At 40.1% G+C, this 24550-nt stretch overlaps 1 protein-coding gene and 1 pseudogene across 1 annotated transcript; one reads left to right on the top strand and one right to left on the bottom strand.

Moving 5' to 3' along the window:
• Nucleotides 1–4087: 4087 nt before the first annotated feature.
• LOC139458046 (uncharacterized) lies at nt 4088–12103 on the bottom strand (annotated as a pseudogene).
• Nucleotides 12104–15838: 3735 nt separating this feature from the next.
• On the top strand, nt 15839–22560 carry LOC139458045 (autotransporter adhesin BpaC-like). Its single transcript, XM_071239359.1, has 11 exons — nt 15839–16040; nt 16335–16537; nt 16650–16713; nt 16911–17054; nt 17343–19112; nt 20028–20398; nt 20679–20739; nt 20899–21044; nt 21701–21731; nt 22039–22136; nt 22495–22560. Exons 1-11 carry the CDS (start codon nt 15839–15841, stop codon nt 22558–22560), a joined length of 3156 nt encoding a protein of 1051 aa, XP_071095460.1.
• Nucleotides 22561–24550: the final 1990 nt, after the last annotated feature.

Raw genomic sequence — 24550 nt, 5'->3', positions numbered from 1 at the left:
GAGGCCAAGTTCTCGGGCATTATTTTTGATGATCATCTGACGTTTATACCGCACATAAAATATTTCAAAATAAACGTATGAAGGCCCTTTATTTGCTGAAAGTCGTTTTAAATTCCAAGTGGGGAGAGGATAAGAAACCCTCCTCCAACTGAACAGAACACTCGTTTGCTCTAAACTAAATTATGGCTTCATCGTCTATGGTGGAGCCTGTAAAAGTAACTTAAAAATATTGAATACCATCCACCATCAAGGTATGAGACTATGTCATGGTGCCTTCAGAGCTTCTATCAATAGTTTGTATGTTGAGGCTGATATCGATGAACCATCCCTCAAACGCCGTCGCCTGAAACTATCCTTACAATACATTACTAAACTGTTTTCCAATCCGTATAATCCAGCCTATCACTGCGTATTTAATCCTCTGTATGAGGATCTCTATCTTAAGAAACAATCCCTTGTTCCGCCTCTTGGCATAAGGATAAAGCCAGACGTTTCTGCTGCAAACATTAAACTTACTAACATATCTCCCACCAAATTACTGTCGTCTCCCCCGTGGCAACTGGTTAAACCACAGGTAGATCTTGAATTAACAAAACTAAATAAATCAGAAACTAATCTTTTAATGTATCTGCAGGAATATAATCAGTTAAGCGTACCTACAATACTTGCCGATCTATATTTACTGATGGTGGTTTAGTGGCTAGCGCCACTGTCATCGGATCGAAAACAATCTCGTCAAGATTACCAGATGCTTGTTCCATTTTTACAGCAGAATATAAAGCTGTTTTAACACCTCTTGAATACATTTATCAACAATCCCAATATAAACAATTTGTCATATTTTCGGATTTCATGTCTTCAGGCCATTCAAAATAATGCATGTCATAATCCACTTTTATTAGAAATTGTCGAATTATATAATGATCTTGCTACTGGCCAATACGACATCGTTTTCTGTTGGTTACCCAGTCATGTTGGCATAACTGGTAAAAAGATGGCCGATGCTGCTGCAAAAGTAGCACTCAGCAAATATGACACCACTTCAAATTCCATACAGTGATTATAAGCCAGTGCTCAGATGTTACATCCGAGATCTGATGCAAAAGAAGTGGGACACTTAAGTAGGTATCAACAAATTACATGAAATTAAACCATCAGTTATACCTACTTGGGCTGTCAGTCCAGATTTGATGAGTTCATTATGCGACGATGTCGTATTGGCCATTCAAGATATACTTATGAATATATATGAAAGGTGAGGATCCTCCATTCTGTATCCCTTGTGATGAAAGAATCACAGTCAAGCATGTATTGCTTGACTGTATTGATTTTACTATCACTAGGGATAAATATTTCAGTGCAACATCAATAATGGATCTTTTTGATGATGTTTCGTCTCATTTAATAATTAGCTTTTTAAAAGAAATAGAATTATTAGATACATTTTTATTATAATATATATAGTATAAAGCAATGGAGTTTTAATTTGGTAGAATGAACTCATAACTGAGATTGTTAGTGGCTGTCCATTCACAGGGGGTTGAAGTGTCGGAAAACAATTGTCCCCCTGGGAAGGTACGTAAGTCCAGTATCATTCAAAGTATTTTTTTCATTTCTGTGTGATTTTAATCGAAGTATTATTGTTGCTTTTAACTGTTTGGCTAATATTTATGACCATCGCCAGTAGCCAGAGGGATGGTGTTAATCATGCTGGGGTACCATGTAGGTAGCAGAAGTACCGTAAGTCCCCATGGTCCCTAGTATGGTGGCCTAACTTTGGTTGCTGGCGATCTACAGCCCGTTTTTATAATGTGTCGTCTGTTATAATCTTATCATGTTATTGTTCTTAAACTAGTTTTACAATTTTAATCTGTGATATATTGCTGGTTGTTGTACTGTCCTTTGTTGACAGTTTTTTATATAAATACTATTGATGCTAACTTGTTCAAGTCACGATATGGTTGAAATATGGCCGATGTGACTTTAAATATATAACTCACTCACTCACTCGGTATGAACAATTCGAGAAGAATATTATGGTATCAGTTTTTTTTCATATTGTTTGATAGGTATTTCTTAAGGAAAGGTGTTTTTTTATAAAGTCATTTCTACCTATTGCGTCTGGACAAATTTAAGGATCAGTAAAGACCCCAAGTGAGTTATGTGTTAATTGATATTTCAGCTAAGTGAATAAAAACATGTTTACCACTTTACACTAAAAAGATATATATCACAATGAATCAAGTGTTGACTAAAACCTCTAAGGCTGATTTTACAGATAAAAAAGCCCTGCATATTTGTCTACAACGTGCGTCACTTATGAAAAGTAATAAAAGACCAGTTCGTCCAGAGCTTCCAGCTACAACATATAACCCCTTCACAAGAGTACAGAGTCGTCAGCAGCCACAATACAGGAGCAGTACTAGTGTTCATGTTTTATTGACACCTTTAGGGTAAATTATGTATTCCATTGTTCCATAGGAAAGTTACTGCTCAAATAGCATACAAAATGTAAAGAATTATCTTCGGGTCTTTCACAATATAAGAAATATCACGGCGGGGACACAAGAAAAAGGCTTCACACATTGTACTTATGTTGGGAATCGAACCCAGGTCTTCAGCGTTTGGAGCGTTTAACCTCACCACCAATTTTTGTTATTATCATTTGTTTTCCGCTTTGATGGAAAGTGTTTAAGAAACGATAATATTTCAATAACGTCCCGCTATGTCACAAGACAATCAGAATATATTATTATTATTAGTACATATTCGCATTAAATGAAACTCCTGGCTCCTGTGGAACCTATGCAGTTCTAAATATTACAATAAAAACACTTCCAATAGTCATAACAAATATTTGCTATAATTATTGTACGAGTCCGACGATATCATAAGTATAATTGTACGAACTCACTATGAAACCAGGTGTTCCAGTCAGACACACACGCAAAGGCAAGTCACAGAACAGTTGTGTCCCTAGACCCTGAAGATTCGGGGGTAGAATAGATCTTCAGCAACCCATGCTTGCCGTAAAATGTGATTATGCTTGTCGCAAGAGGTGACAAACGGGTGTTCATGCTCGCTGACTTGATGCATGTCATCGTATCCCAGTTGCATGGATCGATGTTCATGATGTCAATCACTGGATTGTCAGTTCCAGACCCGATTATTTACAAATAGCTGTCATATAGCTAGAGTGCGGCGTAAAACAAAACAAAAACCAAGCAAGCAAGTAGTGTCCCCAATATTTGTAATACACAATCTTGGTTGAATTTGTTTGGTAAAAAACATTACCTGATGAAAATGTTAAGAATCACAGTCTCAAAATACCTGCACTCCATAATAATGTTACTCATAAGATGCCTCAGACCATTGCCATTCTAAACATTACAGGACAAACTCTTTCATATTCATTAGAAATATCTGCTAACAGTATAGTGTATAAGGTACAGTCCGACTATATCATAAGCATGTGTTTACGAATCATTAAGAAAAAGTGATGATACCAGGTGTTCGTGAAAAGGTGAGCGTATCCTGCCCCACCAGTGATACCAGTCAGACACATATGTAAAGGAAAGTCGCAGTTCAGTAGTGTCCCTATTTTTGGATTTCACTCTGTGGGTTGTATTTATTTCTCTTGCTCCAAAACATGCTCTAATGAATATGCTGAGAATCACAGCAAATATAGTATCATCACTTAAATCTGTGTACTGGCTGTGAATTCCATCACATAGCTATAAGTTCAGTGATACCTTTGCTAAAACAAATGGTCAGTTTCAGTTGGAGGTTTTTACTGTGATTTTAAACCACTGAACAACTCTCAACAGGCCTAAATGTTAATTCAAAGGCATGGTACATAGTGCATGATGTTTGAAAGTTCACATAATTAAGTACGGATATGGCAATAAATGGTTTATTCAGAACTGTCTCCCAGTTTTTAGAGAATGAAATTGATATAATTATTTATTTTGCCTTTGGTATTATCCTTCATTTATATGTACCATTTATTATTTATTTAATTTCAGAAGATAGGTGATTAGTTTTGAGTCTTTGGTGAATAACATAACTACATTTAATTTACTGTATCAGCTGACAATTATCTTCAGCTTGTGGCTCCTCAGTATCAGGGGCGATAACCTTTGAAAGTCACCATATGGCTGAAATACTGCCGATGGGACTTTAAAGTTTAACTCACTCACTCACTAATGTCAAAACATATGGCTTTCATATACATAGCAGAGCATGGTTTTACATTTGCTGAGCATACATATATACCACAGCCAACAAAAGTATCCCAACAGCAGATATTCATTGGGATGGCCCAGTCGATTGACGCAGGCTTTTTCTCCTCAGATGCAGGGTGTGTCTCCTCAGTATCAGGGTGATCTTCATATCCATAACAGAGCATGGTGTACATTCACTGGGTACACATATATACCACAGCACACACACACACATCACGGCAGCGGATATAAAGACTGCGATCTTCCAGCTGACTGGTGCATCCTCATACATGTTCTTCTGGAGTTTTAAATCAATCATCTTCTCCACTTGTTCAGCTGTAGAAGTGAGGATTCTGTCCAGAGCTTCCAGGTGAAGCATCTTTGTGTTGGTGTGTGTGTTTTTTTCCGTGACATAATTCTTTACATAACTGATGGCGTATGGTGGAATGCCAGTTTGTTCTGACATCAGCTTCACTGCTTCCTGTACTCGAGGTGATTTGTACAGGTTGGGAATGTTTTCTGGGTCCTTGAACTGCGGGTCACACTCATCCAGGTGAGTCAGCACCAGGTGGTAGGACAGAGCTGAAACACAAAACATGTTGTTAGTACAGGCAAAATAACACAACTGAAGTCACTATACTATACTATAGAGATCGTCAAAGAAAACATCCAAGAGGATATCTCACTAATCATATATGGATACGCATTTCGATAGGACAAACCTTGACCTGATATTAAGCCTCATTTTTATACATGCATTCTGTTTTATGAAAGCAACAAGTCATTTCAAAAGTGATTAACCTGAATAGTGTCCTTGATATTCATACTTGTGGGAACTAATACATATATCAGTTGTTCTTCTACAATTTACAAAAAAAAAGACTGTGCTTACACACCCGTGGGTGAAAAACCTATTTGAGATAACTGGTATCAAACATGTGTGTGAGATCAAAGTCCAAGCCCGTGTGTGAGATCAAATTCCAAGTCCGTGATACTCCATGGTGATGACCCTGGGTCAGATTGTGACGGAATACTTTCCTGATCGTAAGTTGCTTGTGCGTCAGTCAAATGTCGACCTACGTCTGTGTTGAAAGATATGTTTTTAGAGTGTACCCCTACCCTCAATGGATGTCACAGCAACATATATATATATATATCCCCGTGTTATGGGTTTTCGGACGCTTGAGAATAATTCGCGATACACATGGCCGTCCGATAAAGTATATGATGTCCGAAAACACGACCCCACGATATATCTCTCTCCTCTTCAACCCTCACTTTGACGTTGACTAAAATTCAAAATACTTCACGCACACTAATTGTTTTGAATTCTGTTGGAACTTCCCTCTTCTGGGATAACATCAACCGTCATTTTATGCAAATCAAAATGATTGAAAGTGATCTCTGAAAATTGGGTACATCATAAATCTTGCGACTTTTGATACATTCCTAAGTCATTATTCATGGCGTTATTTGCTGTGGGTTCAGAAATCTAAATATCGGATATTTAACCCAATGATTGAATTTCAAAAATAGCCTACTTGTGATCCCGGGAATCTGTTTTACACCAAATCACCAATGATAATTCAAAAACGATATCAATGAACCCAGAATCTTTAGAATATTTTGGAAAATATGCAAACACGTGCGCCGAAGATGGAGCTTACAAAATCACGTTTCACGTAGGCCACTTATGATAAGACCCTTATTAGATCACGTACATTTAAAACTCAGCTGCGATACATGCATCCCTGAATTCCTCATACATTTTATAATCAAGTGACAAATGGTCTTTGCCACAAATCATCTGGATGTAATCAAGGGAAATAAATCTGGTCTGGAAATGAAAAGCGTGCTCGAAAAAAAAAATGTTGTTATTGAAATGTGAACAAAGCAAGTTTCAGATTTACACTATGAAATGTTTTCTCCTATTTTGAGAGATCTGTTCGTCTAATTATTGCAAACATGACGCTTTTAAGAATATTCGTATCAAGAGTATCGTAGCACGAATTATGGAATCTGACAGAATCTGTCGTGTAGTAATCACTACATACTGTGCATACAGTTTGAGATTTTTATCTATGATCGGATAAAATCAAATAGCCTATTCTCTTCCACTAATTTCCCCACCTGAACTGGAAATAAAGGAGACCAAGGCACGCTCACCTTTTCAAGAATACCTGGTTTCATCACAATGTCATGGTGATTCATGGGGGGCATGCTTTTGATATGGTTGCATTTATACCATCGACTTAAGATTTGATACTGTAAATGACCTATTCATATGCCATGGCCATTCCTTAGTGGTATTTTGGAAATATTTAAACTATTTAAATGGTTTGGCAATATTGCAGTAGCAGCAGTAGCAGCAGAAAAGTTCTGCTATGTTCAGTTAAGTCACACAATTTCAAAATGGAAAATACATAAACATGTACATGTGGCTAAAAATACACATGGCAGTTTTACTTGTTTCTCAACTTGAGGGTTGTGACATCAATCTCAACTCACCACCTTCTCCCCCTAATCGTATGATAGCATTAAGCTGACGCTTCAATTCATCACCCAGAGTGATGTCATGATGTAGAACCAGAACAACGCATGACACATCCCTTCGCGCCTGTTGTAGGTTGCTTTTCACCTCAAGAGTTTGCCAGTTTATTATCTTGAAATATACAAACAGAAAACAATGCCTCAGTAGGTCATAAATGCTGATTATACAAATGTATATTTCGATTTCTATTTTGACCACATCTAAAACATTGAGACAATGGTACGACGCATTGCTTACCTGAGCATCGAAACGGACCCTTCCGGATGCAATAGCTTCAATACTCTCCGTTTTGAAATCACTGGATTCAAATATTCCTGGCATGTCAATAATCCAGTGGTCACCATATTGTGAAGGCTGGAACTGTAAAATAAAATGGTTTGAGTGAAAGATGAAACAGGAGACATGAGGTGATGACTGGGATTTTAGTGAATGACACTGACACCTGGTCAATGTTTTGGCATTGACATGTCCGAGTTGGTAGTAAGCTAAGAATCATAAACAAAGTGCTAGGTGGTGCATGAGTTCCAGCTCAAGGATCAGGAAATGCTTTACGGAAACGTTAATGATAGGTCATTATTTCGAAGATTGGGGTAAAGACTTTCCAATGATGCAAGAGGTTATAATGTTTCTAGTGACCTAAAAAAATCAGCAGCTTCCAGATCTACAGTGAATGTGCAGGTAAGTATGACTTTTGTTCAAATAAATATCATGAACATTGTGGGTCCTCACTTAAAGAACCTCAGAGACCAGTGTGTAAAAATACGTCACCCCAAAAAACAATAGATGACGATAGAGGAGATTTCTTAGTATGAAAATGCTTCTATGATATTAAGAAAAGGTTTTTGTTAAATGAAGTCAGGAGAGTTTCGGCACATAGCAGATTTGCCTCGGGAAAATACTTACACTGCTAGTAAGTGATCTGTCGTGATTACCAACGGCATAGTAGGTGGTAGGTCCGGCAGAATCCTTTAGTGCTGATCTCAAGCCATTGCAGAAGGAGGACTTTCCAGCACCGCTGGGACCAAATATCAGGATCTTCCCATGTATCAGCTTCCCTTCTTTGTCATGCATGTGATCATAAAACTTGTTTCGGAGTCGTTGAACCTCCTGCAGAGAGTTTAATTGAAGCAATGTAAGATGAATATATCGAATATTTATTAGTTACAAGGAGCGTTCAACCATGTGCAAGAGTTTGATTACTTTGTATTATATTCCCTCATGTTTCGAACAATCACATTTATCTATTGGTATCTGTGATGTCCATCTTCTTCGTTCTGTCTTCTTTGGACCCCATGCAAATTGCTGAAAATGTAGAACCAAGATGTATTGTGAAATGACCGAAACCAAAGCCAGTTTTCTACCAAAAAGTCAGTAGATATTAATCACATCTTTCATTCCCTTGTCTCCCGAATACCTCTACCTTCCAAAGCCACCAGCATTAACAAAAGAAAATATATTTTTGTATCACTCCATAAAGACATGTATGACTATAAATGGCACAACAGCAGGTCAACTTAGATCAGACGCATGTGTAACTAGAGACTTGTGAGTCACTGTAAAGTCAGAAATCACTCATTTGTCCGCCTCATTCATCAATTCAGGCTACAAAACGTCTCCGCTCCGAATGCCTGATGACGTCCTCCAAGTCCTGCTGGTTTACTGGTCGTATTGGTCGCCATCTGACTTGCCTGTCATGATGATCCCACAAATTGTCGATTGTCGATGGGGTTCTTGGCAGGCGAACATACAGCCCATGGTAAAACGTTAATGTTCATGTTACTGAGGAAGTCCAATGGCTGCCTTGCAGTAATGGGGTCTAGTGTCACCATGCTGGAAGACTATAGTGCATGGCTGTAGTTTGATAAATCGTAACAGATGGGTCACAAAACGTTCCCCCGATACCACTGTGGAGTAATGATACCTTGAATAACAACCAGTCGGGGGTAGTGGGAACCCTAGTGGTTACAGCAACATGAAGTAATACTGAGATGTGTACAGGTAAAGTGACATCTTCAAGTTTTTCGGCTGTATTTATCTCAATTACCAACCAAATTTTTTTAAAGGCTGCTCTTTTTTCAGTATGTTTGTTGACTAGTCGTTTAGGTATTTTTAGAAGCAATTAGGTATGATATCATACTTACCATTAAATTTTCATCTCTCCTCTCCTTTTCATCTTTCTCATCCAGAAGACGTTGCTTTTCTTGCTCAGCAGACTCCTTCTTTTGTCTCATCTCCTCTGATATTCGGGCTTCTTTTTCTGCATGCGCTCTTGCCTCTTCTGCTCTCTCTCTCTCTTTGTCCGCAATTGTCTGCACCTCCTTCGCTCTTTGGCTTTCCATTTTGGCTTGTTCTTCAGCTTATTTAGCACTTATTGCGCTTGTAGCTGCTTCTTTCTTCACTTTAGCAGCAGCCTTCCTTTCTTGTTCTGCTGTTATTGTGCTTGTAGCTGCTTCTTCCTTCGCTTTAGCAGCAGCCTTCCTTTCTTGTTCTGCTCTTACTGCGCTTGTAGCTGCTTCTTCCTTCGCTTTAGCAGCAGCCTTCCTTTCTTGTTCTGCTGTTATTGTGCTTGTAGCTGCTTCTTCCTTCGCTTTAGCAGCAGCCTTCCTTTCTTGTTCTGCAAGTTCTTTCTCCTCTTTCGCTCTATGGCTTTCCTTTTGTGCTTGTTCTTCAGCAACTTTAGCTTTTATTGCGCTTGTAGCTGCTTCTACCTTTGCTTTAGCAGCAGCTTTCCTTTCTTGTTCTGCAAGTTCTTTCTCCTCTTTCGCTCTATGGCTTTCCTTTTGTGCTTGTTCTTCAGCAATCTTAGCTCTAGATTCACTTTCAGATGCTTGCTTCCTCAGCATGTTCCCTTTCCCTTTCTGCACGTTCCTGTTCCTCCTTCGCTCGCCTGGCCTCGTTTCTTGCCGCTTCTTGTGCCTGTGCTAACTGTTGTAATGGATTTTTGTTCAACTTCACAGTTGGCTTGACATATCATTATGACATATAAATAACCTTGTCTTGGCAATACAGGTACGTGACTGGTTGCATGAGCAATGATCCTTGTCATGAAGCACGCTCAGACTCGAGCTCTGTTCTGGACCTGTATCTAACTCTAGTTCGAAACATGTATCAGACAGTGTATTGTTCAATTTGCAATTTTGCTAAATTCCAATTTCTTCAAACATTTGAGACATTATCAACTTACTTTACTGTGACGGATGTTTGTTCTTATATCACATGAAGTGTCATTTTGACAGTAAACAATTTTAGCTACAATGTTATTAAGTTGAAAGTATTTTGATACTACCTGTTTACTTTTGTACATAATAAATATGTTGAAAGTCCACTTTAGGTGCAAATCGATTTTTCTGTTTTTGATATATTTCCGAGCCCTGGCAATTCTTTATGAGCGTGCCAAAGATAAAAAAAATACATCACAAATGAAATGTTAATTGTTTCACTTGAAGAAAAAAGGTACCTCTTATGATAATAGAGATAGAACAGTAAGGTTCTTCAGAAACATACAATGAAAATAATATTTCAGGTTAATAATAAAAAAAACCTGGGCCTTCTTGCACAAAGAGATCTTAGCGTCATGACTATCGATAGCCTATGTTAAAGTATGGAGTTACGATCATCTTAGCGCTAAGATCTCTCTGTGCAAGTGGTCCAAGGGGTTTTAACAATTTTTAGCTTAAATAGGATGTGTTATTGAAATTGTTTTTGATTCGTTGGATAGCCACCATGAATTAATTCATCTACAAGCAAAAATAAGTTTTTATATTTTTCTCATCTTATCTGTGTTTGATCTTTTGTGACATAAAAGCATCTAAACCCTCAAGTACTTGATCACATGCCTAGAATGTGCTTGGTACAATGTTTATATATATCTAGGGGAGACACTGTTGCTGCAAATCATGTTGGATTTTTTATTCCAAGGATAAACCCCCAATGTGATGTTTCTGCAAATGACTACAACAAACAATTAGACTCATTAATGCTGGGAATCAAATTAGTTTAGATCTTGCCCACACGAATATCTTCTCACTTGCCTTTTTGATAAGTGTACCATGCAATCTGTGTATGGAAGTATGCACAATATGCCAATCTATTAAATTAAGATGTCCAGTCATGAATAGATATTAGATCTCTTTCAACACTTCAACTCTTGGACATCAGTCACACAGACACACAGACACAGTCGTCTAAGGCGTCGCGATTCGCTGTGCAGAGTTGCGTCCCTTGGGTACGCCGGAAACCTGTGATAGTGGGTTCGAATCCCAGTTCGTCCCGATTATGTTTCTAGGTTTGTCAGCACCATACCCGTGCTCGTGGGTTTCACCTAAGTGGTAAACTTCTGAAACCTGCATCACTTTGGGCTTTCCTCCCACATTAAGCTGACACGCTGTGATATAACTGGAATACTGTTAAAAGCAGCGTTAAACACAGCTCACTCACTCACTCACTTTTGGTTTCAAATCAATTGACAGGATTTCAATCTATAGTGACTCTCTCGCTCTCTCTTTGAAAATTGACATTGGAAGAAATCTTTAACATTACTTACATCAGCAGCATCAGCTGAAAGGGAAACATATGTTACTTGCAGTTTGGTTGATTATTGACTTTGTGCCGTTGATAGGCCTGGCCTAGCTTATGTTTTCATAACTGTCAGTGGAACTAAAAATGGTAGAGCTAGATATTTCTACATTATGAAGTCAGTGTTGAGTTTCCATTGTTACCGTGGGAGATAAGTATTCAAAAGTTTAACAATATTGCATTATGTTTGTTTAGCATAACTCCACATAACGCACATTTAGATTATAAGAACATCTAGGGTTATACTCCTATTTTGAACAGCTTGGCAAGTTCAAAGTAGGAATGACTCAACTGTATCACATATTATAGATGATAAAGCAGGAACTATACAAAAGCCGCAAGGGATGAATCATGTATTCCCTGTTGTTCTCCCGATGATTTTAGTTGACATCAAGATATATGTATACTTACCATAGCCGAACTACGAGTGTAAAATATAGCATTTTCATTTAGGCATTTTGTTTCTAATACTAGCATTTGGCGACATATTGTGGTTGAAGATGTTTTTCTCTCCCTAGCAAATACACTCCTCAAGAAAAAGGAAACGCAAAGGCTGACTTTACAATGTTTTACTTTTTAATTAAATGTGCATATTTCATTTAAATGTGATTGACATAAGGATGAGACTTAGCATGGTGATAGTCACATGTTGTGTAGACATCATGGCAATACAGATTGTGCTTCTTGTTCTCCCCTATGATACTAGTTGACATCAAGATAAATGTAACTTACCATAGCCAAATATTTTCTTCATGCTTTATTGACAATCTGCAAAAAAGACATAACAGTCACCTGGCATATATAGTACTTGCGCGTGTGTAAAATATTGTATTTCATATAGGCATTCTGTTTCCAATGCTAAAACTTGGCTAACGAAACGCATGGGCTAACTTTAAAATGTTTTCCTGTTCAATTAATGGGTATATTTCATTTTAATTTGATTGACACAAGGATGAAACTAAGCATGGTGATGGTCTCATGTTCTGCAGACATAATGGCAATACTGATAGTCCTGTCACAAGACACGTACGTCCACGAGGGGTTTGTTATAATCAGTACTTGGTGTGACCACCGTGTGCTGTTATGACTGCTTTACAATCCCTTGGCACAGACTGAATAAGTCTACGGAATTCTGTGGAATTCTCCTCCGTTCTTCCTACAACACATTGCCAGTTGAATTCCTCCCACAAATACTCTTCGGGTTCAGATCTTGAAAGCCAGGACAGGACAATTTTAAAGGAAGTCAACAGTAACGTGCCGTGTTTCCTGTAGCGATGAAATGACTCCCTCTGTCGGTTGATAATCGGGAGAAGGCGACGTTGAAGAATGTGGTTGATGTATCAATTTTGCTGTCAGATTGCCTTAACCACTATTCAGCCAGATCTCCGTGTGTCGGATATGACTCCCCAAACTATCATAAGCACCGAATCTGTCGACCTGTCGAGAGCATATTTCGGTGCAAAACGTTCATTTCGATGTCTTCTATCTCGGTGTTAGAGAAGCTATTTTGATTTATCACCGAACCAACCTCCGTTTCAAAAAGCCGATGCCTGTACGGTGCTGCTCAAACACATACCGGTCTTCAGGGTCTAATTTTCATCTCTCGCAGAGCCAGGTTACCCTCCTCAAGCCAGCCGCATGTCCTGTAATCTCGATGGCATTAGCATGCCGATGACATAGATGAAAGACCCTGATGTAGCGATCTTGGTGGTGCACAGTTGGTGACTCTTGGTCTACTACTTCTGCGACGATCTTGGTTGAATTGAGGCGGGTATGAAAGAGATATGGAGCTAAGGAGTACGTTTACTCTCAAGCTTCAAGACATTCAAATGGCGAACTTCATGTCAGCATGTAGTCTGGGATTTATGTCGACAAACGTATGACAAGTCAACGTCACTGCAGTGATAAAGTTTAAAACGGTTGCGTTTGTGCACTACGCCAGTTAACGATCGCGAACATATGACTTACAATCCAAATAATGCTTTTGTATTGAATGTTTCTTGAATAAACAAAAAAATAACATTCTCATGATCTTCTATACGTTTCCCTTTTTCAAAGAGTGTATAAACTGGGTTCCTTCTCTGTCTGGGTACAATATTTACATGACCCGTGAAGATCCGGGGTAGAATAGCTCTTCAGCAACCCATGCTTGCAGTGAAGAGCGACTATCTTTGCCGTAAAGAGTGACTAACGGGATCGAGTGGTCAGATTCGCTGACTTGGTTGACATGTCATCGATCCCAATTGCGTAGATCGATGCCCATGATATTAATCATTGGATTGTCTGGTCCAGACTCGATTATTTACAGACCAACGTCATACAGCTGGAATATTGCTGAGTGCGGCGTAAAAACAACAAGAGATCAACCAACATCAATCAGCAATCGATCTGCTGATGGTAGGGCGAGGGTGTGGAGGCGCCGTCATGAACGTTACGCCCAGTGTTGTGTACAGGAAGTTGACTGATTTCGAGGCGGAAGTGTCATGGTGTGGGGTGCTTTCTGTGACAATACATGTTCCAGGCTTCTTGTCATCCGTGGCAACCTCAACGCTGCTGCTTACCGCGACCAGGTACTGGCACCAGAACTTCTGACTTTTATGGCAGCACATGGACCCAGTTTGATCTTCCAACACGACAATGCCAGACCCCACACAGCAATTTTGACAAGGAATTTCCTTCAGAATGCGGGAGTAAACGTCATGGACTGGCCGTCAAGGTCTCCCGACCTCAATCCCATCGAACACGTCTGGGATGCTCTTGGCTGAAGTCTGCGCACTCTCCAGAACCAATCACAGAATTTGCAAGATCTTGACACCATATTGCAGCAACAATGGCGTCGTCTTCCAAATCATGTGTTCCCAAGCATCACAAGGTCCTTGTGGAGGCGTTGTGTGGCAGTTGTCAACGCACATGGTGGCCATACACGCTACTGAACTTGTGTGCCATCAGATTCTCGTGCTTCGGACTTATGATTTAAACTGTTGATTTTATTACAGAATACCGTAGGTGCTTGGAACAAATTATGGTTACCACCGTTAATTAAAATCCTTCTTTGGACATTAATGATTAAAAATTACCTTCTCTGATACATTTGTCCGTTGTATATCATATATGGGATTACTTTTAAAAATGTGAAGTTTTTAATTTGACTCAATATAAATGGTTGCATACCTTTCAGGATAGAATCCTTATGGTAGGTTTTTTTTAGCTGGTATTTTTTGTATTATTATCCAAATAAACCAAATTCAACAAAAACAGTTTAACTTAGTTATGTTTACAGTAGTTTAAGCATATGTCATTGCCTCATGACAATATTAAATAAGTTTATATTTTACAAAATAGTCAAATGATTTTGTGCCTGTTCATTACAATAGTCATCTATACAGAACATATTATGTGCTGGCTTATTGTATTTCCAAGTAAAATAATTACGCAATACTATGCTATAGCTTCATTCATGGATAAAACATCCAGATGCTGACATGAGAACAATGAGATATTGCAAAGATATATTTTCTCATGAAGAAAGATACAAGAAGGAAGGTCAAGTGATATGTTAACTTACGTTGTATTGCCGCTTGCGAGGAATAACACGTCCTACCAGTTTGGTGTGCACACACTGACTGCGATAGTGGCCAGGGGTGGCGGTTTTAAACAAGACGACTCCTTCCAGCTGGGCGGTGTGCAACGCCTGACAACCTGACAAAGGGATAGCTGAGACAAGTTCAAGCGAACATACATATGTGTCTGCAGTTGTCTGGTTGGCGTGCTTAAGGTACATGTTTCAATACTCTTTCTATTACTATTATTCATGTCCCTATTATATTAGTGTTGGAATCACTATACGTTTGTTTACAAAATAACCTTTGTTCTCAACAAAGCAACATGAAAGGTGGATCTGTCTCTTTCATGTTAAGCGTTGGTGTCATTATTTTTGTTGGCTTCTAAAAGACACATTGTCTCTGGATGAATGTGTTGTCAACTTGGAGAAGTTAAGTCTATAGCTGTAATCTTTAAGACACGTGTATCTATCATCTAGCCATCTTCTTCTTGCAAATGAAAGAACATTTTACGTTTGCTTCTTTCTACGATAATTTTAGAAAAAAATGTTGTGTTCTGCTGAAAGTACAAACATTTCAAGACAATGATTTACCTGGTGTGGAAATGATGTTCAGGGAAACGCACTTCTGCCGTAATGAGAAAACCCAGCAAGTGGAAAATGGCATCCATAGTTTTAAACATGCTATGCCCTTCTTTGAATCTATGTGCTGTGTAGATACACCAAAACACAGTATGTGAGACCATGACGCAACTAGATTTCCGTAATATAAGTTTGTTGAACAACTACCAATGATTTTATTCTCATAATAAAATCGGAACAGAAAGTAGTCATTCATGTCCTTAAAATTATGTATTTTTATGTGTATCTATCAATATATTAACATTGTAGCGAATATATGTGTCAAGCCTGTTAAAATCTGTTTCAGATATGTCACTGCTACTTCATGTTCTGCCCAGCACACGTTATGATGACAAACTCATGAAGTCTTTTATAGACCAACTGTCTCTCCATGTTGAGCTGGACAAGGAACTGTCCCCGACTCTTTCACCGCTGCACATTGTGATATTCCGGCCTCAAGGCAGACCGAATGATGAATTTAATGGAGTGGTTCTATGGTTCCTGGATAAATGTAAGAACTTTTGTAGGCGACAATTGTTAAGATGGGATGCAGTTTACTCTGAAGTTCTGAAGTTTGGCAAGTCTAGTGAATGTGAAATTAAGGACATCTAAATAACAGTACCAATCGTTATAACATATATCATTTCTTTGGAAGCAAACCATGTCGAGAAAGGATTCAGTTCAAGCATTACAACGATTGATTGTATGTAAATTGTGCAGATTATTCAAAAATTAATATATCAATCTTACTGTAATTAATACAAAGAACAAAACATGTGAATGTATTTATCCTTTGTCATTTCAGGTAATCTTAGCTGTAGGAACATTATTCTCTTCACAGCCTTTGCCATGTCACAGCGGTATGGCTGTGGCTTTACTCCGGATTGTGCCTCACGCTTTAAGTACATAGGCAAGCTTCTTATAACATCAGGACGTATTGATACACAAGTCAACAAGTGCACATTTAAAAGACTTGGAGATGTGCTTGGGACAGAATATGGATTTAAGGTAGATAGAAGTCACGAATCAACTTCGATTAAATAAAGATACCACTGAAACTAACCGTCACTTTGTATTGAGTTTATTTGTAATATGATTATTGTGTTCACTATATCCGCAGAAGTCTGATGATCAACCACAGCTACAAAGATACGTGGGATCAGTTCATCTCTGTGGAGGTCAAGGTAAAAGTTCTTTGATAATCATGTGCAGTTTCGATTGCATGATAATGACAGTAAGAGATGTACTGATACAGTTCTGTAAAAATAAACATTGTTCTAGCACTGTTTCGCCGCCCAATGTCAACCGATTGATGTATATGAATGTCGAATGTTATTATTCAATGATAAGATTTAATACAAGATGCATATATTTTGTTCAGAACTCGAAACGACAACGTACCGCTTCCAGGGAAATCATGCCAACAGCAAAGAAGACATTAGCACTTCTACTGCAAGTCATACCAACAGCCAAGAAGACAATGGCACCTCTACCGGAAGTCATGTCAACAGCAAAGAAGACAATGGCATCTTTACTGGAAGTAAAGCCATCAGCAAAGAAGACAATGGCACCTCTACTGGAAGTAAAACCAATAGCAAAGAAGACATTAGCACTTCTACTGCAAGTCATACCAACAGCCAAGAAGACAATGGCACCTCTACTGCAGGTCATGCCAACAGCCAAGAAGACAATGGCACCTTTCCAGGAAATAAAGCCAACAGCCAGGAAGACAGTGGCACCTTTCCTGGAAGTAAAGCGGTAAGCCAAGAAGAAAATGGCACCTCTACTGGAAATCATGCCAACAGCCAGGAAGACAATGGCACCTTTCCTGGAAGTAAAGCCAACAGCCAAGAAGACAATGGCACCTCTACTGCAAGTCATGCCAACAGCAAGGAAGACAATGGCATCTCTACTGGAAGTAAAACCAACAGCAAAGAAGACATTAGCACTTCTACTGCAAGTCATGCCAACAGCCAAGAGGACAATGGCACCTCTACTGCAAAGCATGCGAACAGCCAGGAAGACAATGGCACCTTACCTGGAAATCATGCCAACAGCCTAGAAGACAATGGCCACTTTCCAGGAAATAAAGCCAACAGCAAAGAAGACAATGGCACCTCTACTGCAAGGGATGTCAACAGCCAAGAAGATAATGGCACCTCTACTGGAAATCATGCCAACAGCCAGGAAGACAATCTCACCTTTCCTGGAAGTAAAGCCATACGACAAGAAGACAATGGCACCTCTTCTGCAGGTCATGCCAACAGCCAAGAAGACAATGGCACCTTTCCAGGAAATAAAGCCAACAGCCAGGAAGAGAATGGCACCTTTACTGGAAGTAAAGCGATAAGCCAAGAAGACAATGGCACCTCTACTGGAAATCATGCCAACAGCCAGGAAGACAATGGCACCTTTCCTGGAAGTAAAGCCAACAGCCAAGAAGACAATGGCACCTCTACTGCAAGTCATGCCAACAGCAAGGAAGACAATGGCATCTCTACTGGAAGTAAAACCAACAGCAAAGAAGACATTAGCACTTCTACTGCAAGTCATGCCAACAGCCAAGAGGACAATGGCACCTCTAATGCAAAGCATGCGAACAGCCAAAAGGACAATGGCACCTTTCCAGGAAGTAAAGCCACCCGCCAGGAAGACAATGGCACCTCTACTGGAAATCATGCCAACAGCCAGGAAGACAATGGCACCTTTCCTGGAAGTAAAGCCAACCGCCAAGAAGACAATGGCACCTCTACTGCAAGTCATGCCAACAGCCAGGAAGACAATGGCACCTCTACTGCAAGGCATGTCAACAGCCAGGAAGATAATGGCACCTCTACCGGAAAACATGCCAACAGCCAGGAAGACAATGACACCTTTCCTGGAAGTAAAGTCATAAGCCAAGAAGACAATGGCACCTCTACTGCAAGTCATGCCAACAGCCAAGAAGACAATGACACCTTGCCAGGAAGTAAAGCCAACAGCCAGGAAGACAATGGCACCTTTCCAGGAAGTAAAGCCAACCGCCAGGAAGACAATGGCACCTCTACTGGAAATCATGCCAAGAGCAAAGAAGACAATAGGACCTCTACTGGAAGTAAAGCCAACAGCCAAGAAGACAATGGCACCTCTTCTGCAGGTCATGCCAACAGCCAAGAAGACAATGGCACCTTTCCAGGAAATAAAGCCAACAGCCAGGAAGACAATGGCACCTTTACTGGAAGTAAAGCGGTAAGCCAAGAAGACAATGGCACCTCTACTGGAAATCATGCCAACAGCCAGGAAGACAATGGCACCTTTCCTGGTAGTAAAGCCAACAGCCAAGAAGACAATGACACCTCTACTGCAAGTCATGCCAACAGCAAGGAAGACAATGGCACCTCTACTGCAAGGCATGTCAACAGCCAGGACGACAATGGCACCTCTACTGGAAATCATGCCAACAGCCAGGAAGACAATGGCACCTTTCCTGGAAGTAAAGCCAACCGCCAAGAAGACAATGGCACCTCTACTGCAAGGCATGTCAACAGCCATGAAGACAATGGCACCTCTACTGGAAATCATGCCAACAGCCAGGAAGACAATGGCACCTTTCCTGGAAGTAAAGCTATAAGCCAAGAAAAGAGTTGCACCTCTACTGCAAGTCATGCCAACAGCCAAGAAGACAATGGCACCTCTACTGCAAGGCATGTCAACAGCAAAGAAGACAATGGCACCTCTACTGCAAGGCATGTCAACAGCCAGGACGACAATGGCACCTCTACTGGAAATCATGCCAACAGCCAGGAAGACAATGGCACCTTTCCTGGAAGTAAAGCCAACCGCCAAGAAGACAATGGCACCTCTACTGCAAGGCATGTCAACAGCCATGAAGACAATGGCACCTCTACTGGAAATCATGCCAACAGCCAGGAAGACAATGGCACCTTTCCTGGAAGTAAAGCTATAAGCCAAGAAAAGAGTGGCACCTCTACTGCAAGTCATGCCAACAGCCAAGAAGACAATGGCACCTCTACTGCAAGGCATGTCAACAGCAAAGAAGACAATGGCACCTCTACTGCAAGGCATGTCAACAGCCAGGACGACAATGGCACCTCTACTGGAAATCATGCCAACAGCCAGGAAGACAATGGCACATTTCCTGGAAGTAAAGCCAACCGCCAAGAAGACAATGGCACCTCTACTGCAAGGCATGTCAACAGCCATGAAGACAATGGCACCTCTACTGGAAATCATGCCAACAGCCAGGAAGACAATGGCACCTTTCCTGGAAGTAAAGCTATAAGCCAAGAAAAGAGTGGCACCTCTACTGCAAGTAATGCCAACAGCCAAGAGGACAATGGCACCTCTACTGCAAGGCATGTCAACAGCCAAGGAGACAATAGCACCTCTACTGCAAGTCATGCCAACAGCCAAGAAGACAATGACACCTTTCCAGGAAGTAAAGCCAAGAGCCAGGAAGACAATGGCACCTTTCCAGGAAGTAAAGCCAACCGCCAAGAAGACAATGGCACCTCTACTGGAAATCATGCCAAAAGCAAAGAAGACATTGGCACCTCTACTGGAAGTAAAGCCAACAGCCAAGAAGACAATGGCACCTCTACTGGAAATCATGCCAACAGCCAAGTGGACCAAGGCACCTCAACTGTTAGTCATGCCAACAGCCTAGAGGACAAAGGGGACTCTACTGTTAATCATGCCAACAACCAAGTGGACAAAGGCAACTCTACTGGAAGTGATGCCAAGAGTCAAGGTGACAACATCGCTGGTGTCACAGTCAGACTTCATTGTGGAGATGAACCTGTCGTTTCTCATGATCACACACCCAACACCTCCGGGAGAGATGTGCCACCACTGGGAGCAGAGATGCAGGTTCGTGTGTGATTGCTGCTTGAAGAAACGTTACAACTACACACACACACAATAGCTCATATATATATATCCTATGTAAAGCATGTCTTCCCCGTGGATAACATATGGGGTATAGTATTCTTCCAGCCATTCATCAAACAAGAGTTATTAAATCATATATACATCTTATAAGATGACAAAATATAACCAAGCATGACTATTTGAGCATATTACATGTATTACATACTCCTTACTGTTATTATAATCTTGCATGTGTGCAGATCCTGTTTCCCTTTTCTAGGAGTCAGGAAGTAACTCTTGCTGTCCTCCACATTCTGGACCTGGATGCGACCAAAATCTCGGTAACATGAACAAAAACTTTGAAACCCTAATAAACCTAGGTCTCAGTAATCAAATTTCCAGATCACATTGTATAAATATAAATATAGTAATTACCCTGAAGGTACAGTTCCAGAGTACAGATGCGTCACTGAATCAAACATCTCTCTGGGATATTTCAGACAGACTACGGACTATACTGGAAGAAATAAAGACAAAGACAACTGATTTACAAAGAGCGGTGGAGAAAAAGTGTAAGTTGCCACCAGGGATACTACCGGACATACTTGATGAGGTGCAGAAATGTCAACAGAACCAGGCACCAAAGGTAACACCTGTGACAAAAGATGTAGTACTACTTTTCATCAACTATATATTTTAGAATTTGCATGTCAAACCTAAGTATTTCTTCCTCTGAAATATTGCAGATTTAAAACTTGCTTCTTAATTAATCTTCTGCCAAATAAGCTGTTTGTTTAGTTTGTGAGTGAGTTTGGTTTTACGCCGGTTTTAGCAATATTCCAGCAATATCATACGAGCAATGAGTTCACACTTAGTACTTATCTGGGGAATGGAATCCGGGTCTCCGGTGTGACGAGCGAACGCTTTAACCACTAGGCACCGTCCCGTTTGTTTAGTCAAGATTAGGAGAATGCAATCTATGTATAGCCGTTGATATCAAACAATGAATTATGACAAATGATCAATGTCCTAACCAATCATGACATTGAATCAAAACAATCCATAACATGCAATATCAAAATATCTGTATTTGTTCAAATGAGTTTTGTGTCTGGTTAGTGTCTTATGTATTTTAACATTGCATATACAGTTGTCAGTTGACCTTTAGGAATAGAAAGCATGGTTGTGTGTATGAGCGCAGAATGCCTTTCAGTGTCCTGTTATACAAAATATGCTGCTACTCTGTGTGTATTTATATAAACGTTTTACCAAATCCCAAGATAACTTTTATATATTTTTCAGGCTGCAGGAATGTTAGAGACACGGGGAAGATGTAAGTTTTATACGGAAGTTTTCTAATTAGAGAAGTAACCACAGAAATAATGTCGGGAGAAACGAAGTGAACGTTTTCGACCTGATGTTTTCATATCTACATGATGAGTGTTACGGGAACATTCATTGAATCTTTAAGCTGCATCGTTTAAGGATGTTCAAATAACGATTATGAGATACTGTAAGCAACCACAATAACATTTGTTTCGTTTACAGTGTCATAATGTGTATGATTTAATACTTACGCCCTAGTAGTCAGTTTGCCTTACGTGCAAAAAAGATGTGATAATGAGTGAAATTCTTGACAGCTCCACCTCTACTCGAAGACGATATGGCCAGCAGGATAGAGAACCAACTGGTGCTGAAAACAGGATCACTTCATAAGATCATAGGCGCCGTGCTGAAGGTACACAGCCCTTTATATGTAATTATGCCGACTTTGCCCACTTGGGGTCGCTTTGCTACAGGACGCCATCCTGTGCGGCAATAGTCTACAAACACGTACTATTTCTTGCACCACTGGTTTGTCTTTCACGCCCAGTGGAGTCTGTGTCGGCAGATACTCGGGACTGATATTTCTATGGGATTGATTGATACATCATTGTAATGCTATGTCTCTAAAAATTCACATAAAACCTATATTGACCTTTCTTGTTTCAGATAAACAGAACACATAGAAATGAGCTACTTGTTTTTCATAGATTATTTTGTGACATGGGTGAACGGCTGCATCCACGTGTGAACTGTTTTGTTAATCCTTTCAGTTCAGCCCAAAGAAGAAGAAGGGGTGGAAGTGGCAGTTCTGGAAATCAGATGACGCCTCCACATGAGCAGACTGTGGGAACTGATCGTGTGGGTGATGGCCAGAGCAAACACATTGGATGTTTCAGAATCGTCGTCGAAACAATAAACATAAACAACTTAACCATGTTACCGGCAAATTTTAGAGACATGTTCAGCAAGTTCGGCAAATGTTATATGTCGAGTCAGCAAGTTTTCACCATGTCAGACTGAGTAACTGAGTCTGGGATTAGCAAGCAGTCAGATACGAGGTATTGTAATTCATGAAATCAGCTGTGAGCATGGATGCACAGATACTTAAGAAATGAAAAGGATGCAATATTAATCTGCTTGTGTTGCACTTCGTGTTCAAAAAGATATTAGATTAAAAGTTGAATTTGATTAAATGTGAGATTCTAATATTTGGCTAATACTAATATTTCTGTTATATGTGCGAGGTTGGGTAAAGACAAGAGAAATGTGTAGGATTATTAACATGCAGCGTTTAGAGGACATGTATGCTGTATATTACTGTTGTTGGCATGTTTCATTGTGTTTTTGGTATATACATACTTTCATACATTATATATATATATTGACAAGCACATAAGTTCTATCCCCTATATGCTATAAGTTCTATGTCCTTTCATACATTATATATATATTTTGACAAGCACGAATATCCGGATTCTGTATTTTAAAAAACCACCAAAACGCAAAACGTTGTGTTTCATAAGACGTTTTACAAAATTACATCAACAAAACGAAACCAAACTCATTTTGCACGTGCAAATTGGGCCATGAGTTGTATGCTGTATCTGTCTATAAAATGCCATGTCGCATTCGAAATGTGAAATCAGTTTTGAAGAGTTTCACGACGGAATCATTTGCCACGTCTAGACGTTGGAACTCGCAATATCGCTATTCGAAGACTAGGGGTTGGTGAGTCGCAATCTTCAGTTGCAAGACGTCTAAATGTAAGCCAGAGTACGATTTCTCGACTCGCAACACGCTACAACCTTACGGGTACCACAAACGACCGTCCACGCACCGGAAGACCTCGAGCCACCACAGCAGCTCAGGATCGCTACATCCGGGTCCTCCATTTACGTGATCGTACTGTTACAGCTGAGAGCACAGCAGCCGGGGTGCCTGGACTTGGGGCAAACAATACGGAACAGACTGAGAGAGGTTGGACTGAGAGCCCGGAGACCCTACTTTGGGAACGTGTTACGACGTCAGCATCGCGTCCAACGTCTCTGCTGTGCAATAACATGTCGGCCTGGAACTTACGAAACTTGAGGCGCATATGGTTTAGTGATGAATCTAGGTTTCTTCTACAGAGACGGGATGGACGAAACAGAGTTTACAGACGGGTCCATGAACGTTATGCTCCTAACTGTGTACGTCAAGATGACAGATTCGGTGGAGGAAGTGTCATGATGTGGGCGACGATATCCTACACCAACCGTACTAATCTTATCCTTGTCCAAGGAAACCTGACGGCTGTGCGCTACAGGGACAATATTCTTCAGCAACACCTTCTCCCAGGCATTGACGTCCATTCTCAACATTCCTGTGCTCCCCTGGCCATCTCGTTCTCCGGATCTCAACCCCATAGAACATCTTTGGGATGAACTTGATCTGCGTCTACGTCAGCATGTACGTCAACCTCAAACTCTTCAGGAGTCAGCTACATTTCTTCAGCAGGAGTGGAGGAGAATTCCTCAACCAGTTATACAGCGTCAGATCCAGTCCATGACGAGGCGGTCCGAACTGTTATTCGTCCACGTGGTGGACATAACAGGTACTGACACTTCTGTGGACGCTTAAGAAGATCACCACAGTTTAACCATATGGTGATCTTCATTATCGTATACACACGTGGTTCTGCCATGAGCACGTCAAATTTCATGCTCCTGAGTATGTTTGTTGAATAGTTATACACGTTTGAATTAAACCTTTGTCTCTTCAGATTTCTGCCTTATGCGTTTCTTTTTTGGAATAGTATATCTATATATATATAATATGCTCGTCAGT

This window comes from Haliotis cracherodii, unplaced genomic scaffold (assembly GCF_022045235.1).
Source record: "Haliotis cracherodii isolate W230 unplaced genomic scaffold, xgHalCrac1.p SCAF_12, whole genome shotgun sequence".
Taxonomy (NCBI): domain Eukaryota; kingdom Metazoa; phylum Mollusca; class Gastropoda; order Lepetellida; family Haliotidae; genus Haliotis; species Haliotis cracherodii.
This window is presented reverse-complemented; position numbering and strand designations above follow the sequence as displayed.